The sequence below is a fragment of the Leuciscus leuciscus genome, assembly GCF_965113295.1.
Source record: "Leuciscus leuciscus genome assembly, chromosome: 12".
Classification (NCBI taxonomy): domain Eukaryota; kingdom Metazoa; phylum Chordata; class Actinopteri; order Cypriniformes; family Leuciscidae; genus Leuciscus; species Leuciscus leuciscus.
This window is the reverse complement of record NC_138736.1, coordinates 8,398,718-8,420,308: the sequence shown is the minus strand read 5'-3', so window position 1 is coordinate 8,420,308 and position 21,591 is coordinate 8,398,718. Positions and strand designations below refer to the sequence as shown.

Genomic DNA, 21,591 nt, shown 5'->3' with positions numbered 1-21,591 from the left:
AAATTTACATAAATATTTGATTGTTAAAATTCAGAGGAAGCATTGGCAAGAAGGGGTCTCTTTCTGGCATTGCGTGCCTGAGCATGTGTGTCTTTACGTGGGCTTCCTGTCCCCCAGCCCGGGCACAGATGGCCCTGGTTCATACTGGCCTGCGAGAACACACTCACACTCGATCTGGAGACCGCAGCTACTGTTCATTGCCCTCGCATATGCACTAATACATTATACATGCTATTATCTGTGGAGTACTTTGTCCTTGTTTTATTAACTGCAAGACCTGTGTATGTTTTTATGAGACTGTCATGAATATGTGAATATGTCTCTCATAAAATAAACGCATACATATACAGGGTTCACTTATGCATATTTATGAGCCTGTGCTTTGCATCAAACTGACTGGACTTAAGATGTCAATGGGGGCTCGCATCATGTTAATATTTGGCCTCGAACTGTCAGCATGTTTTCAGAGTATCATGACGGAGAGCATTTGGATGTCCCTGCCCCTCAGGCAACGGCTAACACGCTATCACATGACCCCGCTGTCTTACACAACACGCCTGTGCGGCTTTCACACGTCGGCAGGTATCACCTCGGGGGTGTCTACTGCGTCTCATCCAGGAAAAACACAACTGTGCAGCCAACCTGCTACTAAATGCTGGTAAATCTGTCAGCCCTGATACAGACACTTGGTAACCTTTTCTTGAGACTCTCTTGAGGAGGTTCAGTCCCACCCCGGACTCACCTCGGCAGTACGGCAGGGGGAAGTCCCAGGCAGCGGTGCCGGATGAGGTGGCCAGGCACGAGAGCACAGTGTGGCCCTCCAGCACGTAACCCAGGTTGCAGCTGTAGCGGATCTTGTCCCCGATGTTTAAAGTAGTGCCCTGCTGCATGCCGTTGAGCAGCTGGCCTGGATTTCCACAGGTGTAGCTTGGAAGGGCTAGAATGGGAGAATGAAACAAAGGAAATCTTTTCAACTGTTTTACATATAATATACTACGTGACAGAGAAATCCACTGAGATTTTTTCATGTTAAAAGTATACTATTATTATTATATTGTCTAAACTTTATGTCCTTCATCAGAAATATTTGTAAAAAATTTGAAATAATAATAAAATTCAGCTTTTCCCCCATATAAATAAATTGCATTTTAAAATGTATTACAATACTAAACAGTAATTCTAAATATGTAGTACTTTAATAAATTATGTATAAATAATATTTAAAATAATAAATAAATGTGTTTTTTTTTTTTTACTTTTAAAATGTAGTGTATATACACATCCTGAATTAATATTATCATATTTTTATCTTGCAAAAAGTTTACAATACAGAATTAGTGTTTCAATTTGCTGTAATAGCATGAAGTTAAATATCTATAATGTCATAACACCTAAAATGATGGAAAATGATGGTGTATACAAAGCATTACTGAATTGTTCAAAGTGTAATATTCAACCCATTTACATTAATACAACCCATCACAAACCATTGTAATTGACCATTTTGAGAAAACCTCATTTGTCAAGCTTCAAAATATGTATATTACATCAATGTATACTAGACATATTGACATCAGTCTCAGGCAAGTCAGTTCTCTAGGCGGCCATTTTCAGGGAAAACCGAAAGCTTTTATACAAAACCTTTTATCTAAAATCTATTATACCACCAGACTGACTAACCTAAATCCAATCCGTTTAGTGATTGAGTCTCTTCGGAAAATTTGGACTAAACCACTCAATTGATATGGATTAGTTTTACAATCTCTTTATGAACTTTTTGAAGCATCAAAGTGGTAGTTGTGTATAGCTGTCAATGGAGGGACAGAAAGTTCTAAGATTTCATTAAAAATATCTTCATTTGTCTGCCAAAGATGAACGAAAGTCTTACGGGTTTGGAACGACAATGAATGCGAGTAAATTATGACAGAATTTTCATTTTTGGGTGAACTATCTCTTTAAGTCTATTCACTGTAAATGATCTGTTTTGACCAAGAAAGCTATGCTAATGCAATTTAATTTATGGGTATACAAGCGTATACACAAAGTGCCCATACTGGAAGATAATCTCTCCTAATGGCAATGACCTGTTAGCAGGAAGAGTGCACTGCAGTGGGGAAATCTGTCTCAGTAGTGCAGGGAAACAGAGGCAGCGAGTGAGATTACGGTGGGCTGACTTCTGATTACATCAGCACTGATTAGGAGAGCAGTTTCGTCACTGCACATGCCAGAGCATGTGAGAGCAAGACATTTGTTGCGCACACACACACACGTATTTATGAGCATACATATTAATGAACAGTAATGCAGGTGAGAGAAATGTACACTTGAGATTGTGTGATATTAACCAGGACTGAGTTGAGTGCTCCCTTAAACATTAATTAACTTGACTGAACGAGTGGCATGGATATGAGCTAGAATGCTAACTAGATTCACCCGTCGCTGGTCCACCAGATCTGTTTAAATGAAGAAAAGCCCTCCACTTACTCATTCGGATTTTGCATATACATAAATCATGAATTCATAACAGTTCTCTCTTTCTTAAAAAGAAATCCCTACTGGCATTGCGGAACTTTAAGTATTCTGCACAGATCCTGATGCTCCCTCATACACACCGTTCTCCCCATGGTCCCACTGCATTTGTCATCTTCAGTCTATAACTCACAGGACTGACTGTGCCACCCTTGCAGTTTGACTGCTTTAACCATTTTAAATGTCGCTATATCCTGCCCGAGTGCTGAAACAGCAAGAGAAGGTTCTCGTGTTACGTCTGCATCTATGACCCTCACTCCATTTCTCTTCTCTTTGTCTCCATTTCCACTGAACCAGAGATAAAGAGAGAGAGGACAGAGAGAGAGAGATACAAAAAGAGAGTGGAATATTGCAGCAAATGCTGGTCATGTAACTTGGTGAAGAATGTACACCTTCTACACCTTTTTCCCCCTTCTATCTCTAATAAATAATCAAATTTAAGGACAAAATCTGGTCCAATTTACAGCTAATTCTAGCCAGAGAAACCATCTGACCGACATGTAAAGCAACCAGTTGCAGATATGTGCTGCTTAGGCCGACACTGAAAAAAAAGAAAAATCAAATAAATGCTATTCTACTGAACTTTCTATTTATTAAAGAACCTTAAAGGGATAGTTCACTTTGAAATTAAATTTTGGTATGTTTTAGCTTACCTCAAGGGCATCCAAGATGTAGGTGTTGTTTCCGCAGTAGTTTCAATTTTGATATTTTTCAATAACAGTATTTATATAGTTTTTACCTCTTGTACACAACCACGTCCAAGTGATCTGAGGTTCTGACTAAGCCAGAACGCGCGCACACGTCACACACCAGGAAGCGCGCGCGCCCTCAGATCACTTGGACGTGGTTGTGTACAAGAGGTAAAAACAATATAAATACTGTTCGTTTTCTCACACAAACCGCTCGTTTCGTGTCTTAGGCCATCAATTTGGACTTCTCTGTGCATGCTCTTTGAGGTGGTGACCATAGACCTGCATTATATGACTGACAGACAAGAACGGTTTGACCTAAAAATATCAAAATTGAAACTACAGCGGAAACAAAGACACCTACTGTACATCTTGGATGCCCTTGAGGTAAGCTAAAACATACCAAAATTTAATTTCAAAGTGAACTATCCCTTTAAAAAGAAAAATCACGGTTTCCACTATATGCAGCGTGATTGTTTTCAACATTGATTATAATAAGAAGCATTTCTTAAACACCAAATCAGCATATTAGAACGATTTCTGAAGGATCATGTGACACTATTCTGTTTTGCCATCACAGAAATAAATATTATTTAATGAAAAAAGAAATTAACATAGATAGTAGTTCTTTTAAACTGTAACAATGTCATAACATTTCTGTTTTACTGTATTTTTTGATCAAATCCTCTTATCCTTGGTGTGCATTAGATACTTTCAAAAACATTTAAAAAATCTTACCAACTTTTAAATGGTAGTGTATGTACATACAGTATGAATACATGTCCATGCAAAGTTTTAAATATACTATTATATACATATTACTAGAAATATGATTACTTTCTGTTATCTATCAAACTGGCTATTAATGCCTCAAACAAAACTCTGCTAAACTGCTAAATCCAATGTTTATATTCTTCTCAAAATCGCTCAGTACAGCAACCAATACATCTGAGGCTAAGATTGCGAGAGGACAAAAATGGCAAGGTGAATAAATATTGTTGCATGTGTTCGCAACAATCAAAGCACCCATAAACTGCCTACCACGCAATATATCAACAGCAGATTCTAGGGAACTGATTTTATGCTGATGAGGATTGATTTGTTTTACCAGCACAAAATAACCGAAGCAGCAACAGACATAAATGATAAGTGATTTTCTATAGTGAGAGAGCAACACCACATACAAAAAGGAAAACTTATAGTTACCTAGAAAGCACTGACTGTATGTGACTTATATAGTCACATTAACTAGCACATAGGCTAGGTTATGAAAGCTGCATGTTCAAGCACATAAAAATGAATATGAAAGCGCTGGCACAATCCGCTTTGACACGCCTACCACTCTCCATAGTCTATACTTTAAAAGTGACATTGTGAAATTGACCCCAACACACTAGCACATTAGCTCAATAAGCAGTTTCTGCTTTGTTGAGCAACGATTCAATCAATGCCTCTCTGTGCGTGCACAATTACCAGGCAACTGCAGTGAACACTCATCACCCCCTGCACACAACGGGCAAGACATACAATCTTTTGCAAATCCCACAACTCCTTCTACATAGAAAAGAGTATTAACGGCTTCCAGTTCTAGAGAAATAAAACACATGTATGAGTTCCACCTGAAAGATAACTGCTTATGTAACCCCTCCGGGTCCTACTCACCAACTCCTAACGGGACTCAAACCAAACTGCACTCTAACAAGAACGCTAAAGACCGCAGTGTCTGGTGTCAGTCGCTAGTGCACCTCTTGATGCCAGGGGAGTGAGGTTTACTCCTCATAAGTCACAGACAGTCAGTGCTTTCTAGGTAACTATACGTTTTCCTTTTTGTATGTGGTGTTGCTCTCTCACTATTGCAAATCACTTATCATTTATGTCTGTTGCTGCTTCGGTTATTTTGTGCTGGTAAAACAAATCAATCCTCACAGCTCCTACTAGCTGGACTCTATTACACTCACTCCCCTAAACCTAATTCCCATCCGGGTCACGGCACCAATGTAACCCATCCAGTCCTACTTGCCCCTCTCCGATAGGGAATAAACTGGCGTCTACGGCCAGGAAGGCGGCGCGCTAACAAGGACGCTAAAGACCGCCGTCTCTGGCGTCAGTCGCTAGTGCGCCTCTTGATGCCAGGGGAGTGAGGTTTACTCACACAGCTCCTACTAGCTGGACTCTGTTACCCTTAGCTGTACATGACATAAAATCGACTATCAAGTCATATGTTTATTTGTCTCCCTGGTCTTTTATGCTTCTTCATGTACTTCCTGTGTGATTGTTAAGCACAAAATATGCATGCATTAAAAAAGCTAAATAAATAAATAAATAAAATCTTCATCATGTTGATCCAAACCTGTATGTTTTCTTCTGTGAAACACAAAAGGTTTTAGTGTTTAAAAAAAAAAAAAAGGTCCATACAATAAAAGTGAATGTGGTATATGTTGTTTGGACACCATCATTCTTCAAAATATCTTGTTTTGTTTTTCACAGAAGTCAGTCAGTCATACAGGTTTGAGGTACAATTTCTATTTTATTTTATATTTTATCAGACTAAAAGACATTAAAATGAAGAGCATATTTTTTTGTCAAAGACATAAATGTGTATTTTTGTTTATGCCCCAGAGAAAAGGCTGTTAAAATTAAGCATCAAAATGCAATTTTGTTCAGACGATTCTATAAATGGAACCTGATGGTGGAACTTTTTAAATACAGTATAATTCTTCTTTTGAGGTAAACCCTTCTGGGATTTTTGCTCTTTTGGCATACAACAACAACAACAACAAAGTAAATAAATAAATAAATCCCATTACTCATAAATCAGCAGGTTGTGAAGTTACAAGCTATACTTAATCTAAAAATACTTTGAACTGTAACCTCTCCTCACCCTCGACCCCCAACTCTTCAACTACCTCATAGTTATTAAGAGACAATACAGGATATGTACTGTACCATTGAACTACCAAATAATTATAAAAAAACATTAAATTCAATTATTTATTTCAAATAATGTGAGAAGTTACATACTAATAGATTAAAATGTCTTCAATGAAAATAACAATAAATTAATAAGAAACAATAAATTATTGTGCCTAAACATGAGAGTTTATACTTATGCAATTTTAAACACATTAATTTATTGTTCTTATTCATTTACTGTTTTTTGTGTGTTTTTTTATAACCCTTGATGTACCAGTTCAGATCAATATTTTCTTTTCTTTTTTTCCTTTTTTTTTTCAATTATCCATATTTCTGCATCAAATACGGTCTATTCATAATGTTCAAATAGTTGAAAGTTATGTTTTTTGCATATTTAAAGTGCAAAGTCAACAGTGGCTGCTGACATCAGAATGAGTCAGTGGCTTGTGAATTTGCAGTTAATCCAAAGGGGTGTTTGTGAAATTCATCAATATTCCATCTCCAATGAGATTTTCTTCTCTCAGTACCCTGAGCCACAAGGGCTCTGGTCTCTTTGCATTTCATCTAGACCTGGTTTATCTCTATGTTCTTAGTAGCTTGTGTCAGCAGAAAAGCAGACACTGAGGTAGTGCGTAGATGAGCTTAATAAATGCACAATTTATTTACCCAATCAGGGTTGAAGGTGTTTGTCTCACGTTGAATGGTCACTAACATTATATGCTCATAATTGGCTCAACATCTGCCTAGAGGAAACCTGCTTTGATTCTTCATTCTCTGTAGTTGTTATTTATATATTTATTTACTTATTTATTTATATTCTTCAAGCAAAGGCGAGATGTGCGACGAACAGCAGGATTTCAGAGCCAATTAATTGGTAGTACGGCCAGCTCATAATCACATTTAGTTGTGGAAATATTCACACACACACACACACACACACACACACACACACACACACACACACACACACACACACACACACACACACACACACACACACACACACAGTATAATTGTGATTGGTATAACTGTTGTAGAACAAGGGAAATAAAAGCCTATAAAAATGCAGTGAACCAAGTTTCACCTTCCTAAGAGAGTACATACAATGCTGTTAGTAACAACCTGTTGCTGCAGTGGACAAACCAAAAGGCCATAAAATATTAATAAGCACTCAGATAGACCTCAAACTTCAAGATTGTGTACATTGAGTACTTTAGGGCATGTGGAACAGAATACCCCAAAAAAATTGGCAGTCAGAAACTAACAAGAAAAGAGAATGAACAAGGGCCATGAGGAGCAACATCTCTTCCACGAGCGAATCTAGAATTTCAGTCCCTCACTGAATATGAGGTGTAGCTTGACACTGTCTTCTTGTTCTATGTTTGCAGGGTCACAGGTTCAAATCTGAGTCGAGTGATAATTTTAAAATAAACTACTAAAAACTGCATCAGTAATGGTGGCTTATTTGGTTGCACTTTGCAACATGACCATGAATCTAATTAAAAACAAACAAACAAAAAAACATAAAATATATACTAAAACGTAATTAGTAAACAATTCCATAATATATAATTATATAAAAGTATTATGCTCACAAAGCATACTTTGTACATACTTTACACTAAGGTTCATTAGTTAACATTAGTTAACATTAACTAATAATGAACTGCACTTTTACAGCATTTGTTAATCTTTGTTAATTTCAACATTTACTAATACTTTATTAAAATTTTGTTAACATTACTTAATGCTCTGTGAACTAACAGGAACAAACTATGAACAGCTGTATTTGTATTAACTAACGTTAACAAAGATGAACAAAAACAGTAACAAATGTATTGCTCATGGTTAGTTCATGTTAGTTAATACATTAACTAATGTGTAATAAATGAACCTTATTGTAAAGTGTTACCACAAAAAGTGACTACATAAGACAAAACGATGCAGGTAAATAAATATATACATAAATAAAAGGAATTATGTGACATGCATCACTGCACAGCTTCCACAGCTGTTGGCTAGCTATGCATTAAAAGACTATGCAAACTGCTAAAATGACACCAAGTTTGCCTCATTTTATATAAACACTAAAAACAGAGATGAAATTAACTTTAGTGCGGAATTTTACAGCTATAGTTTAATTAACTTTCAACAAACGTGAAGAGAGCTCATTATATACTTTTCGCTTAATCGCCTGTTCTTCTCTACACCATTAACACGCATTTTACCATCGGCCCTCTGGGCTTTTCCAAAAGTGCATGGACCCTTATCTACATCTTTCTGTGACTAAGGTTGCAAACGCCACCTCGCTAGGCCAGGCTGCTCTTTCTCTCTTTGATACCTGCTTCTCAAGCACACTGAGGGCCAATTCACTTAATCTGGAGGCGTCTTGTCACTCTAGATCTAAAGAGCTCGACTGCTGAGAAAATTTCAAACCACCTGGGCCTGCAATAGCTGCATTTTTTTAAAAGGCTTTTACACAGCCACGCACTTTTATATACCCTTACATCACAGCAGGACGGAGTGACCCAGCACCTCCGGCGAACAAAAACAGATCTGGGATGTTTTACTAATTCGGAATTAAACGATTCATTTACTTATATGGTGTGATGAATGCAGCAACTGAGCAAAAAAAATGGGAGCTTGCTTTCCAACATGCTCTGAGTCAGATCTTCGCTTCTGCTCATCATGTTGCCACGGCAACAGGCACAGGTCCACCTGGGTCCGGTGGGCCGGTGTCGATGTGGAACGCAGAGGGACAAGAGTGCCAATAAGCTCATGTTTGTATGCATCCTCTCTCTTTCACACATTAGCGGCCCCCCGTGTCTGAGGAAGAGTTTCCTAATGTAGCTCCGACATTAGCGTTTACACCTACAGTAGTCTGCCCTTTCCAAGAACTGGCGGTCTCTCAATTTTCTAGTCTCTGATCCGCACCGCTCAGCCACAGACAGAATAATCCAGCCTGTCTGCCATCAAAGCTATTTAGAACCGGCTGATGTACCTTATTAAAGCCCTGTGTGTAATAATGCTATACTTACTGCATAAGGAAAGCATTCAAACACATGATAAATTATTTTATGCTTTGCTAAACCAAACGGCAGACATTGAACTAAATCTTAATGAATTGTAAATGAATAGCTGATGCAGAAATGAAGATTCTGTGAATATTTTCTTAGCCTCGAGTCATTCTGACCCGGTTGTATTTTCAGTAAAACACGAAGGAAGATTTGAGGAATATGTATAATGTTCTTTTCCATACAATGACAAAAGGACAAAATAAAAGACAATAAAATTAGCCAATATGTTGTGTGCGCCATATTCATACATTAGCTTTGCATGATAAACGGGTTGAAATTTAAGTCATTATGCATAAAATTCATAACTCAATGAATAAATTCCCTTAAATTGCATTTTTGGTTACACATAGGCTATATTTAATGTAACAAACATTTTGGTATGCCATCTGTCTGTCTGTCTTCTACAAATTTTTGGAGGTTGACATGGCCAACAAGCTACATTTCATTAATAACTGAAAAGAAAACCTAAATTAAATCTAAAAGGCAATATTACAAATAAAAAAGCACATAACAAAATGACTAAACATTAAACTAAAATGAACAAGAAGATTGAAATGTAAAAGTAAAAGCTAATTCAAAATATTAGAAAAAAAAAAAAAAAAAAAAAAAAGTTACAAAATAATCGAATGGAAAACGTATTCGCGGACAGGAAGATGCCTGGATTGTGACGCTGCTGCTAGCAGGAATCCCTGAATGTGACGTCAGGCTGACAGCCTGTCCGAGTGCGAAAGAGAGAGAGTGCGTTTGCGTCCTCTCAGAAATCACCCTGCCATTTGGGAGATTTCCATGTGCATCCCTGTGAAACCAATCCATGCCTAACAGGGATCACGGAAGCAGATCAGAGCCTCTGAAGCAGCTCCTAAATTACACAAAGCTGCCGGCCTGCCTGAGCCGAATGTGAAAGAGGAGAGGTAAAGCATGCTCGAAGGAACCTTACTGAACAGAGAATCAGACATTTGAGAAATGAGGAAGCAGAGAGACACATGACTGGGGTGACTAACTTCAGCAGGAGCAAAAAAAGGATTACTCACCCTGACCAACAATGCTACACAGTCAGAGTATAAGGCTGTATAAAACAATTTAAGCGTGAAATACATTTAAGTTGCAATCACTTCGATTTTGGCTTATTGACATAACTTCATTGCGTCTACTATTGAAAATAAAACCATTAACATTTTAATGGCATACTACTGAGTCACACCATTACACATAGATTAGGTTAGTGTCTGCCTAAACAAATTATAACACTAAATAAATCGTGACTGAAAACATGTAATATTACCTACCTATTAAAATGGCAAAACAATACAATGGACATTTGGATTGGTGGAGATATCTTTATTTTTCAGCATTTCCAAAAAGGTTTTGAATTTCTACCAACAAAAACTACTAAAATGTGCAAAGCCAACAGATTAAAGAGCAACAACAACAACAAAAAAACTACTAAAAATAGCATCTGTACTTTTCTCTTTTCAGATCCCTTTTGTATAGCACTCATGTTTTTCTACCCTCCCTTGATCTATCTCGATCCTTCCCCTGCTGCCAAGTGTAGCTTCAATGTAACGTTGCAAAAGCCAGTGTAAAGGCTTTCACACAACTCAAGCAAAAGTTATCCGTGTCAGAAAATACCAGGCTTGGAGACAACAATATGGTGAGATGACAATACGGGTTTACTGCAGTGTTGCAGGAAATGGAAGAGCAGGTGAGTAATAGTTATTTCTATAGAACAGATCAAGAACCAGAGTCTTTACTGTGTTGCAGGTGTCATTGAAGATCGTGGATTCGTGGATGGTGAAAGTGGAGAGCACACACTTCCAGGGATAGTCCAAACTTACTGGTAGAGAAGAGGATCGTTGGGGAATAGAAGACATGAAATGAAGGAGGACGGTTGGCGGTAAGTATTAAGGTGAGTAGTCAGTAGTCTTATTACAGAAAATGAAGTGTGTGCTCTATTAATGCTCTTGATGGCTAGTGATTGTTGTCAAGTGCAGGTGATGGCTGAATGAGTGCAGGTAAGAACCAGGAGGGATGCTGGGAAATGTAGTCTAGAGTGCACATGACAATCTGTTGTCGCACATGTATTTTTCACAAACTGCAATCTTTAACATTGACACTTGAATGCAAAACTGATACAAAAATATTAAGCAGTGCCGATGTTTCTTGATCAGCATTTCAGCAAATTAAAATTATTTTAGAAGAATCATGTTACACTGAAGACTGGAGTATTGATGCTGAAAGTTCAGCTTAGAATTTTTGGGGGGGACAGTTTTGGGATTTTCTCATTTACATAAAAAGGCAATTTCCATTCTTTTCCTCCAGCTTTTCTGTGTATCACCCCATTGGGAAAACAAGAGCACAAGTATACAAGGACAGCCCGCTGTGTGCAATGTCCCGCTGTGACCTCCACAACTGTCTTCGTCCTCCCAGGGTGGAACTCCTCTAGCTTTGATTTTAAGCCTCAGGGTGGGAATCTCTAAGTATTCATCACATAATTAATTTCAAACAAGGATGTCAGGGGAAAATATATATAGATATATTTTTAACAAATAATTAAACAAAACCCAGTATGTCGTACAGTAAACAATATTCCACTATGAAATACTTCGGATAGGTCACTTGCACAACTGCTATGTCTAACATTTTTGTATGAGGCTAAAAAATTAAGAAATAAAGAAAGTAATTAGATACAAAGACGGTGCACTCATATTACTATCAATAGGAAAAAGTTAAACGTTCAGTGTCGTGGAAGAAGGAAGAAGTTGGTAAAGTCACTGCAGCTACCTTTAGAATCTCCGGCTGCTACAGAAGTCAAGTCAAGTCAAGTCATCTTCATTTATATAGCGCTTTTAACAATATGGATTAACAGTGATAATAGGAAATTACCGTAACAGACTGTTTAGGCTTTACAACAGCTCTAGGATAAAGTTATTGTCCAGCTAAAGATAGTTTTGATTGATTGATTCACTTCCGTTGCGAAAATCGTTAGTTATTAACTTAGGGGCCGCTAACTCAACACCGTTCTAACAGGAAATCCCTTAAAGCGCTCCGGCCGCCCATCCGCACAAAACAGTGCCTGGTGTCTCGAGAACACACTCCCTGAAATAGGCTTGAAGGTGCAAACGATTATCCGTTATCTCTGCGCAAACCTCAAAACCGCTAAAACACTCAGGGCCCTATCTTGCACCCAGCGCAAGTGACTTTGTACACCGACGCATGTATCATTCCTATTTTGCACCCGCGCAAAGCGGACTTTTCCCTCCACAGAAGCACGTCGGTAAGTTAGGAAATACACTTGCGCTCCCGGGGGCGGTTTCAGCGCAAAGAGGAGGCGTGTTCCGGCGCAATCGTTCCCTCATGGTATTTTGCAGGTTTAGAAAACAATTGCGCCACTAACCAGGAAAAAATAGTTTAAAGTCAGTGGCGCGTTGCGCATGTTATTCATATGCTATTTTAAGGGCGCATGCTTGGCCATAATCAATGTAGCGTGTGCACAACGCGCATACACTTTGATTCTCTCATCTACAGAGAAAGCAGCAGTTTTCATTTTTGCAAATCATACATTATTACGATAGATAGATAGATAGATAGATAGATAGATAGATAGATAGATAGATAGATAGATAGATAGATAGATAGATAGATAGATAGATAGATAGATAGATAGATAGATAGATAGATAGATAGATAGATAGATAGATAGATAGATAATTTATTATAAAAGCATACATCTAGCTTACACATTTACCCAAATTATCATACGCCTGTTTAACCGAAGTTAATTTGGGTGGGTTTCTCCATTTCAATGTAACTTCTCTCTTTTACGGCCGTGACGAGAGCGTTGCTCTCCTTGGCAGTGAACCGCTCCTGGCGCGCGCCTGGCAAATCCGCCGTTACAATAGCAATCCGCTATGGAAAAAGCGCATCTGCTCTTAAAGGGAATGTGAGATGACGCTCTGATTGGTTTATTTCACGTTACGCCCAAACCACACCTATGAATAATGAAGCTACTTCAGACCAACCCATTTTAGATTTGCGCCTGGCGCAAGAGTCATTTATCCCGCCGGGAAAATAGCAACAGCGCCGAGACCCGCCCACAAAGTTACTTGCGCTTTGCGCTTTGACACTTGCGTTTCAGATCGTTAAAATAGGGCCCTCAGTGTTCTTAGACTGCACATGTGCATTGGCTTGTTCCAGCCTTAAACAAAATGCTATTTTTGTCATGATTTGAACGTGTAGAAAAGACAGTTGTTGTCAGATTTCATTGATGATTTCAAATATGAAATTTAATTGTAAGCTTATCTATCCATCCATCCATCCATACAACCGGTGAAGGATAATTGACTTATTTTTAGTAATGAGAGAAGTATACAAGAGCTGATTTATAAACCAAAGCTTCAGTGTTGCTAACTACTCAAAATAGCAACTTTATGAGTAAGACAAAATTATTTCCCCAAAACTGCAAATACGACACGTATGACAAATCCCCATTCACTGCTGGATATGTGGCCCATGCTACAGGTAAACATCTGGAGCTAAATCAAGTAACATCTGGAGGCACAGCCAACGGATAAATAAAGCTTGCAATAATTTCTTAAATAGCTGACTTGACAGATCAGCTCAGAGAGTGCATAGTTTAAAGTGTGAATGACTCGTGATCTTAACTAGTAACTCTAACTATGATGGTTAATCAAGCCAATTACATCAAGCCAACTGTTCTGCACGGCATGATCAGAGAACATATAAAACCTGCAAATGAAAATGCATAACAAAAATCATACAGAAAGAACATTATAGCGTACATACATGTATTATAGATTTAACACTGTAGCTCTCATGAAAGACCACATATGGCACCAATCAAGAGGTTATTTGTTAGAATAACAAATGTTCACAAATCACACAAAGGTTATTTTGTGTGTCTAATTTAGGGAAAAGGTACAGCAGGTTTAAAGCATCCACAACTCTGCTCCTCAAAACAGAGACCTTTTAACCGAATTCAAACAAATTCAGATGAAGACCTTCTCAACCAGATTCAAATCAGCTAAAAGCACGGAGCCAGCGTGACTCATGCAGTGTGGTGTCTATGAGGAATGTTTAATTGGATGGCTTTACCCATAATGAATCACTCTAATCCTAAAGCGGCTTACCTAAATCAACGGCCAACAGTGTTACATGTATTTGTATTCAGGGTTAGTGGAGAAACCTGTCTGTGTGCTGGTATACAGTGAAGTGGAAAGCAATTGATTATCAATAAAGACTCTAAAATAAGGACAAATGCTGACCTAGGAGACCATTCCTCAGCGTTCTATTGGTCATGCTTCTCATTTAAAGGACATCCAAGTTAATCTTCAATTTTTAACTGCCAAAAATGCGCAGAGTAACTTGGAAGTGATCCACAAATGCATCTGCGAAAGCCTTGCATTGATGGAAATTGTCCACTGGGGTGATTTCAAATGCAAAAAGACAATCCATTGACCCTGTGTTTGTTCTCTGACCTAAACAGAGTCTTAATTAACAATCCTCTTTCCTGTCCACAAAACCAAGTCTTGTGCACAGCGAAAGTGAGGGCAGATCGATTGAGTCTGCTGATGAATTGCACCATAGCATTATGCTAGAGATTTTTCCAAAGGTATCAGTATTAAAGGTAAACCTCGATTTATAACAATTAACCTTGCGAACATCAGTTCTATATAATGCACACAGGAGTAGTGACACCAGTGACCTTCCTGTGTAAATCCACACTAGCCATAAAATTATAACGACAAATGATAACCTGGTCGAGATTGCCTTCTATTTCAGGAAAGAATGGACATGGGAAAGGCTCTTGGTTCGATTGTGTGGCAAATAAAACAAATTTAAATTAAATTTGATCCCCCCTCCTGATCCCACTGGTTTCTTTTTATACTGTACATTTGTACCACCGTAAGAACTAGGCAGCAGCTGTTTACTCAGAAATGCTAGTTTCAATGTTTTATTCATGTTTGTGGTCGCTTTGGATTTACCCTCAAACTTTACATGAACAGGCATTTGGTGCTTGTCTGCTGTGGAAGTACTGCAAGAAAAATAAAGAATGCAATTTATTCAGAGACAAGAAGCTGTGAGAAATTGATTGTAATATAATAATGTAACCAGGAGTGGGCAAAGATGCCAATTAAGTCATCAATTGTGATTTAGTTTATATAGCATATAAAACATTGTTCACATTGTGCTTCACATGAAACATAATACATGTCATAAAATAATATAAATGATCAAATAAAAAAAAAGGAACTAAAATAATATAAAACAAATGTATACAATAAAATCCATTAACTAAAATAAAGGCAAAACAATAATAAAAATTATAAAATAAAATGCACAACATAAATTAGATCAATAAAGTAGAAAACAAAATGCATAATTCATGTCAGGTGCATAGTACATGTAACTTTATTCACCTTATTTTAGTTTACAAATGTGCTGTTAGATTATTATTATTTTTTGTCATATTTTATTATCTATTTTCTCTATTTTTTTAATGTCCTCCTCTCATTTTCTATTTTTACTTCATAGAATCCTAATGGCATTTAACAGCAATACAAATCAATTAGCAAGAGAAGATAATTCAATTGTTTGAGGAAAGGCTGTAGTATACAGAATATAAGTGTGTTTGAGATATCTGAAAAAATGCACTCGCACCGACTTAATCTAACTAAACTTGTCAAATAGTCTCAGGCCCACACCAAAATCTCTTTCGTGAAAGCACTCAAAGAAGTCCATGTGACCATTATCTGCTGCTCTGAGAGTTAGCGATTAACTGGAACACTGACAGCATGTACAAAAAATGGATGAAAGACTGTCAGGGCTGTCAGGATCCCCACTGATGGTTTAACAGCAGGATGCTGGGCCACTATGGGATAGATGCGTTTTCTCTCCACAGGTATGGCCGATTTTGATTTCTGCTGGTTATTAATTTGATTGGTTAGCATATTTCTAATGCAATTAAACTTGTTTACATCCCATTAATTTAATTTGCATGATCACATCACACTCTTTTATTGACATAGCTGGGATGCACAAAATACAACATGTCAAAAAGGTCAGTAGATGTCGTTTCCACTGGATAAATAAGGCTGAGGCTTAAGAATAAATCCTGTGTCACACACACACCATCAGCACCAAAACCTCGATAGACAGGATGTTCACTTAAAACCAGCCTCATCCTTTCTCTTCCTGTTCTTTGTTCAGCATCCCAACACATTCCTTTTCTATAAAAAGAAGATGATGTAGATGCAACTGTGTCACGATATTTTATTCAACAGGACACCTCAAACGTGTTCCTTCTACACATTTCTGGCATTTCATTTGGGAAATGCGACACCAGACCAGAAGTTCCAAAGTTTTATTTTGAAAAAGTCTGTCGATACGGGATACGGCACTCAACAGAAATCGCCGTTCTGCAAGGCTCCACGCGGGACCGGGATGTTGCCATTCTCCTACTCAAACCGTAGCACAAAAGCGGGCTTATCCAAAGACAACAGCGGTCTAATCCGCACAAAACAGCGATTCGGAGGTAAGACAAAACGGCGAGCCGGGTGAGAGAGTCTAAGCTGCCGTACGGCAGAGCTAATCCTGATATGTGATACAGAGATGGGAAAGACTGATAAACATCCACAGCTAATGAGAACACAAAAACCCCCCATCTCATATGCCGTGCTCTCAGGAGCTAGACAGCAAGAGAAAAATGGGTGTAAAGAGACAAAACACAATTACTGAGTTAGAGGGGACTACTGTTTGAGACTGAGAAAGCAAACATGTTCTTCGAAATGGCTCCAACAAGTTCTCCACTGGAAGACAGATTGTTTACCTCTACCTTTGACATCACTCGCAGGACAAAAAAACAAATAAGACACGCACGGGAAGACAATGCAAAGTGAACGACAGCTGCGGGGAATGAGCGGAGCCAAACCGAGCTGAACGTGGCAACCTGCCTGCGGTTGACTGGGAAGAATGGCAGTAGTCCATTACTGAGGCTAATGAGAGTGTGAAAGAAACCAGCTCAGCCTATCCAACATACTGTCAATTCAGCCACATCCGCCAACAGCACGTAACAGACGGTGTTTGGCCGTGCAAACGGGTGGCACATACAATCCAGTTATTCCACACTGATACGGAATTTACGAAGACAAAAACACCTACATTTGCACCTGCCACGACTGAAAATGGAATCATGTAGCATTAGCGTACCACTGCGCACAGAGCTGAAAAAGTCATTACTAACAGGCTGAATGGTGCAATATAAATGTTAAACAGCTATTCGGGTCTAATACATGTTTCAAAGACATTTCTGCGCTCTGAGTGTACTTCGCTGTATGAGTGCACTGACTATTTGGAACACTATTATTTTCTGTCATTATAGCCTGCTGGAAACACCAGCGTGCTGGCCCAAAGCTGGTTTATGCTGTTCTATCTGGTGGACCAGAATCAAGGAGGTCTATAATACATGCAGTATGTTGTATACAATTTGTAATCTTTGCTAATGCAACTCAGTTTTGGATAATTATTTTGAGCCAATCACTTGAGCTGTAAAATTAGAGCAGTAATATTACATCCTGGCAATTGAACCTTTTCACATTTCCAGGTTTCTCAGAAGCGGAAGTCGTCATAGTTGGGTTAACGTCTATAGTGTTGAATGAGAGACTACATTCAATTATAATTTTTTTGTGTTCCCATTTGTTCAAATAGCAAAAGAAAAATAGTGTTTTCACAACTTTCACAAATAAAGAAATAAACTACATTAAATACAAAGAGAGATTGATAACGACAATTAGGCCTTTTCCCCCCAACAAAGAAAAGACTAGATTAATAACTAAAGAATAGGTTAATAACTGGGCAAAAACATTGTAGCTCTGTTCAAAAACTTATAGTGAGCTGCTACATAGGCAGCAACCTTGTAAGGTAACATAAGTTCTCTACCTTTTGCTTTATACACCAGGTGTACTTTATACATTTACTTTATAATAGGTGTATTTTTTTACATATGCCTATGATGACTTCAGACTTCATGACTCTGTTAGCAGCTCAGCAGGTTTCTGTCATATATTAACTATATATAGGGTTCAAAACTGTATTTCACAAACACTTCTTCTTTTGAAAGATGCTCTCTCTCTCTCTCTCTCTCTCTCTCTCTGGTTCTCTGATATTGAAATGCAGAATCAGGCTCTGTTCAGTCTCTTTGATGTTGCAGGATGGGGTGGGGGGCATCAGGGACCTTTCTGAATGTGAAGAAAACATCAAGGAATGACCAAACCCCTGCTGTACAGGTACAATGTGAGGACAGATATGCACACATGACCTAATGTACTGTACATTATGTTATGTGTGCATGTGTCATGCATGCATGTTTGAGCAAAAACACTGCTGTTGCCCGTAAGGCTAAAACTGGTCTCTTTTCATTTCTCTTAGTCAAGCACATATTTTCCGCCTTTCCCTTGCTGAAAAGACCATTCTAAACTATACTATAATTAATAAATAGGCAAGGCAAGGCAAGGCAAGGCAAGTTTATTTATATAGCACATTTCATACACAATGGCAATTCAAAGTGCTTTACATAGAAGAAATTAAAATAATGAAAAGAAATAAGAATAATTAAAACAGTTTAGAAAAATAAAATAAAATACAGTACTTTTAAAAAATAAAAAAGAATATTTATTATAGATCTTTCTTTCAAAGGATTCCCTTAAGACTTAAATCTTTCAACCTTCTTTTAACCTTCAATCTTCTTACGACTTCCATCTATCAACTTTCCTTTAACTTTCTTTTCTCCCTCATTTACTCACACGTTCTTTTCACTTTCTTTAGCACTTTAGCACTGCGTTCACATTCTTTCTCAGACGAAAACTTTAATATCGTCATTTAAATACTGTTCTACTTTCAAACCCACATTAATCACTTTCACATTATCACCTTCTGAGTGGGCATTTACAGTTTCGGGCTAAATGCCCTGCTGACATAGGAGAAATTAAAATAATTAAAAGAAATAAGAATAATTAAAACAGTTTAGAAAAATAGAGTAAAATACAGTACAGTACAAACAGTCGGACGAACAGCGGCACAGTGCTCATTCAGTAAATGCACAGCTAAACAGAAGTGTTTTGAGTCTGGATTTGAATGTGACCACTGTAGGAGCACATCTGATCTCTTCTGGAAGCTGGTTCCAGCTGTGGCTGGCATAATAGCTAAAAGCAGACTCACCATGCTTAGAGTGAACCCTTGGTATTTCTAGCTGATATGATCCTAATGATCTGAGTGATCTGTTGGGTTTATATTCAGTGAGCATATCTGCAATGTATTGAGGTCCTAGGCCATTGAATGATTTATATACCAGTAATAATACTTTGAAATCAATCCTAAATCTAACTGGGAGCCAGTGTAAAGACCTGAGGACTGGTGTGATATGTTCATATTTTCTGGTTCTGCTCAGAATCCTGGCGGCAGCGTTCTGTATGAGCTGCAACTGTCTTATGGTCTTTTTGGGAAGGCCAGTGAGGAGTCCATTACAATAATCCACCCTGCTGGTGATGAAAGCATGCACAAGTTTCTCTAAGTCTTGTCTGGAAACAAAGCATCTAATTCTTGCAATATTTTTCAGATGATAGTATGCTGATTTAGTTATTGCTTTGACATGACTACTGAAACTAAGGTCTGACTCTAGTGTCACACCAAGATTCCTGACTTGATGTTTAGTTGTTTTACCCCTAGAGTGAAGGTATGCGTTCACTTTGAGAACTTCATCTTTGTTTCCAAACGCAATAACTTCAGTTTTGTCTTTGTTTAATTGAAGAAAGTTTTGACACATCCAACTGTTGACTTCGTCAATGCATCGGCACAGGGAGTCAATGGGGCTGTAATCGTTAGGCGATAGGGCTAAGTACAGCTGTGTGTCGTCTGCATAGCTGTGGTAAGCAATTTGGTTATTTCTCATTATTTGGCTCATTGGGAGCATATACAGGTTGAACAGGAGTGGCGCAAGAATTGAGCCTTGAGGGACTCCGCATGTCATGGATGTCCACTCAGACTTATGGTCTCCTATACTCACATAATAACCTCTCCCATCTAAGTATGACCTGAACCATTTTAGGACTATCCCAGAAAGCCCCACCCAGTTTTCCAGCCTGTCAAGAAGTATGTTGTGATCGACAGTGTCAAATGCAGCACTGAGGTCGAGTAGTACCAGCACTGATAATTTGCCTGAATCAGTATTTAAGCGAATATCGTTTATTATCTTTATGAGCGCTGTCTCTGTGCTGTGATGCGGTCGGAAACCAGATTGAAAATTATCAAAGTATCCATTCGAGCTTAAGAATTTGTTCAGCTGATTGAAGACAACTTTTTCAATGATCTTGCCTATGAAAGGAAGATTTGAGATCGGTCTATAGTTGCTTAATATGGTCTTATCCAGATTGCTCTTTTTCAGGAGGGGCTTGACAACTGCAGTTTTCAGGGAGTTTGGAAAACTCCCAGAGAGAAGTGAGGCATTTACCACTTCTAGAAGATCTGCTTCTAAACTGTTTAGCACAATTTTGAAGAAAGATGTGGGAAGTGTGTCAAGGGCGCATGTTGATGTTTTAAGGTGTTGTACGGTTTCTTCCAAAATTTTGCCATCAATTTCTTTGAAGTCAGACATAGTAACTACTTTCTCAGGTGGTCTGATCTGTCTGACCTCAGTGCAACTCAAGGATGTGCTGATCACCTTTCTGATATTATTGATTTTCTCAGAGAAGAAAGAAGCAAACTCACTGCACTTGCTGTTTGAGAGCATTTCACTAGGAATCTGGCTTGGGGGGTTTGTCAGTCTCTCTACAGTAGCAAAAAGAGTGCGTGTGTTGTTTAAATTGCTGTTTATAATATTTGAGAAGAAAGTCTGTCTAGCTTTGCCTAGTTCCATATTGAAAGCATGCAGGCTGTCTTTGTAGATGTTATAATGGACTACAAGTTTTGTCTTCCGCCACATGCGCTCTGCTTTTCTGCATTGTCTTTTCATATGTTGCACTGCTGTTGAGTTTCTCCAAGGTGCTTTTTGTCTGCCACTCTTCTTCCTGACTTTAACAGGAGCAATATCATCAATTATATTTTTAACTTTTGAGTTAAAAGAATCAAGGAGAAAATCAACAGAGTCAGCAGATATGCTTGGTGTTAAGGATATAGCCTTCATAAATAGTACACTAGTGTTCTCATTTAAGCATCTCTTCTTGACAGACACAGATTTAGCTTCAGTGGCAGGAGAGATCAATATATCAAAGAAAATACAGAAATGATCAGACAGTGCTACATCCTTAATAAAAATCGATGAAATGTTTAGACCCTTACTGATAAGTAAATCTAGAGTGTGTCCATGATTGTGT

The 21,591-nt window shown here is 38.1% G+C and overlaps 1 protein-coding gene across 1 annotated transcript in view; it reads right to left on the bottom strand.

The window, feature by feature from the left end:
• csmd2 (CUB and Sushi multiple domains 2) overlaps window positions 1-21,591 on the bottom strand; it is a 324,493-nt gene that overhangs the window by 217,743 nt on the left and 85,159 nt on the right. The window contains exon 4 of the mRNA XM_082187012.1: window positions 743-937. Within this exon, the coding sequence (XP_082043138.1) occupies window positions 743-937 (195 nt within the window). The remainder of the gene's footprint in view (window positions 1-742; window positions 938-21,591) is intronic.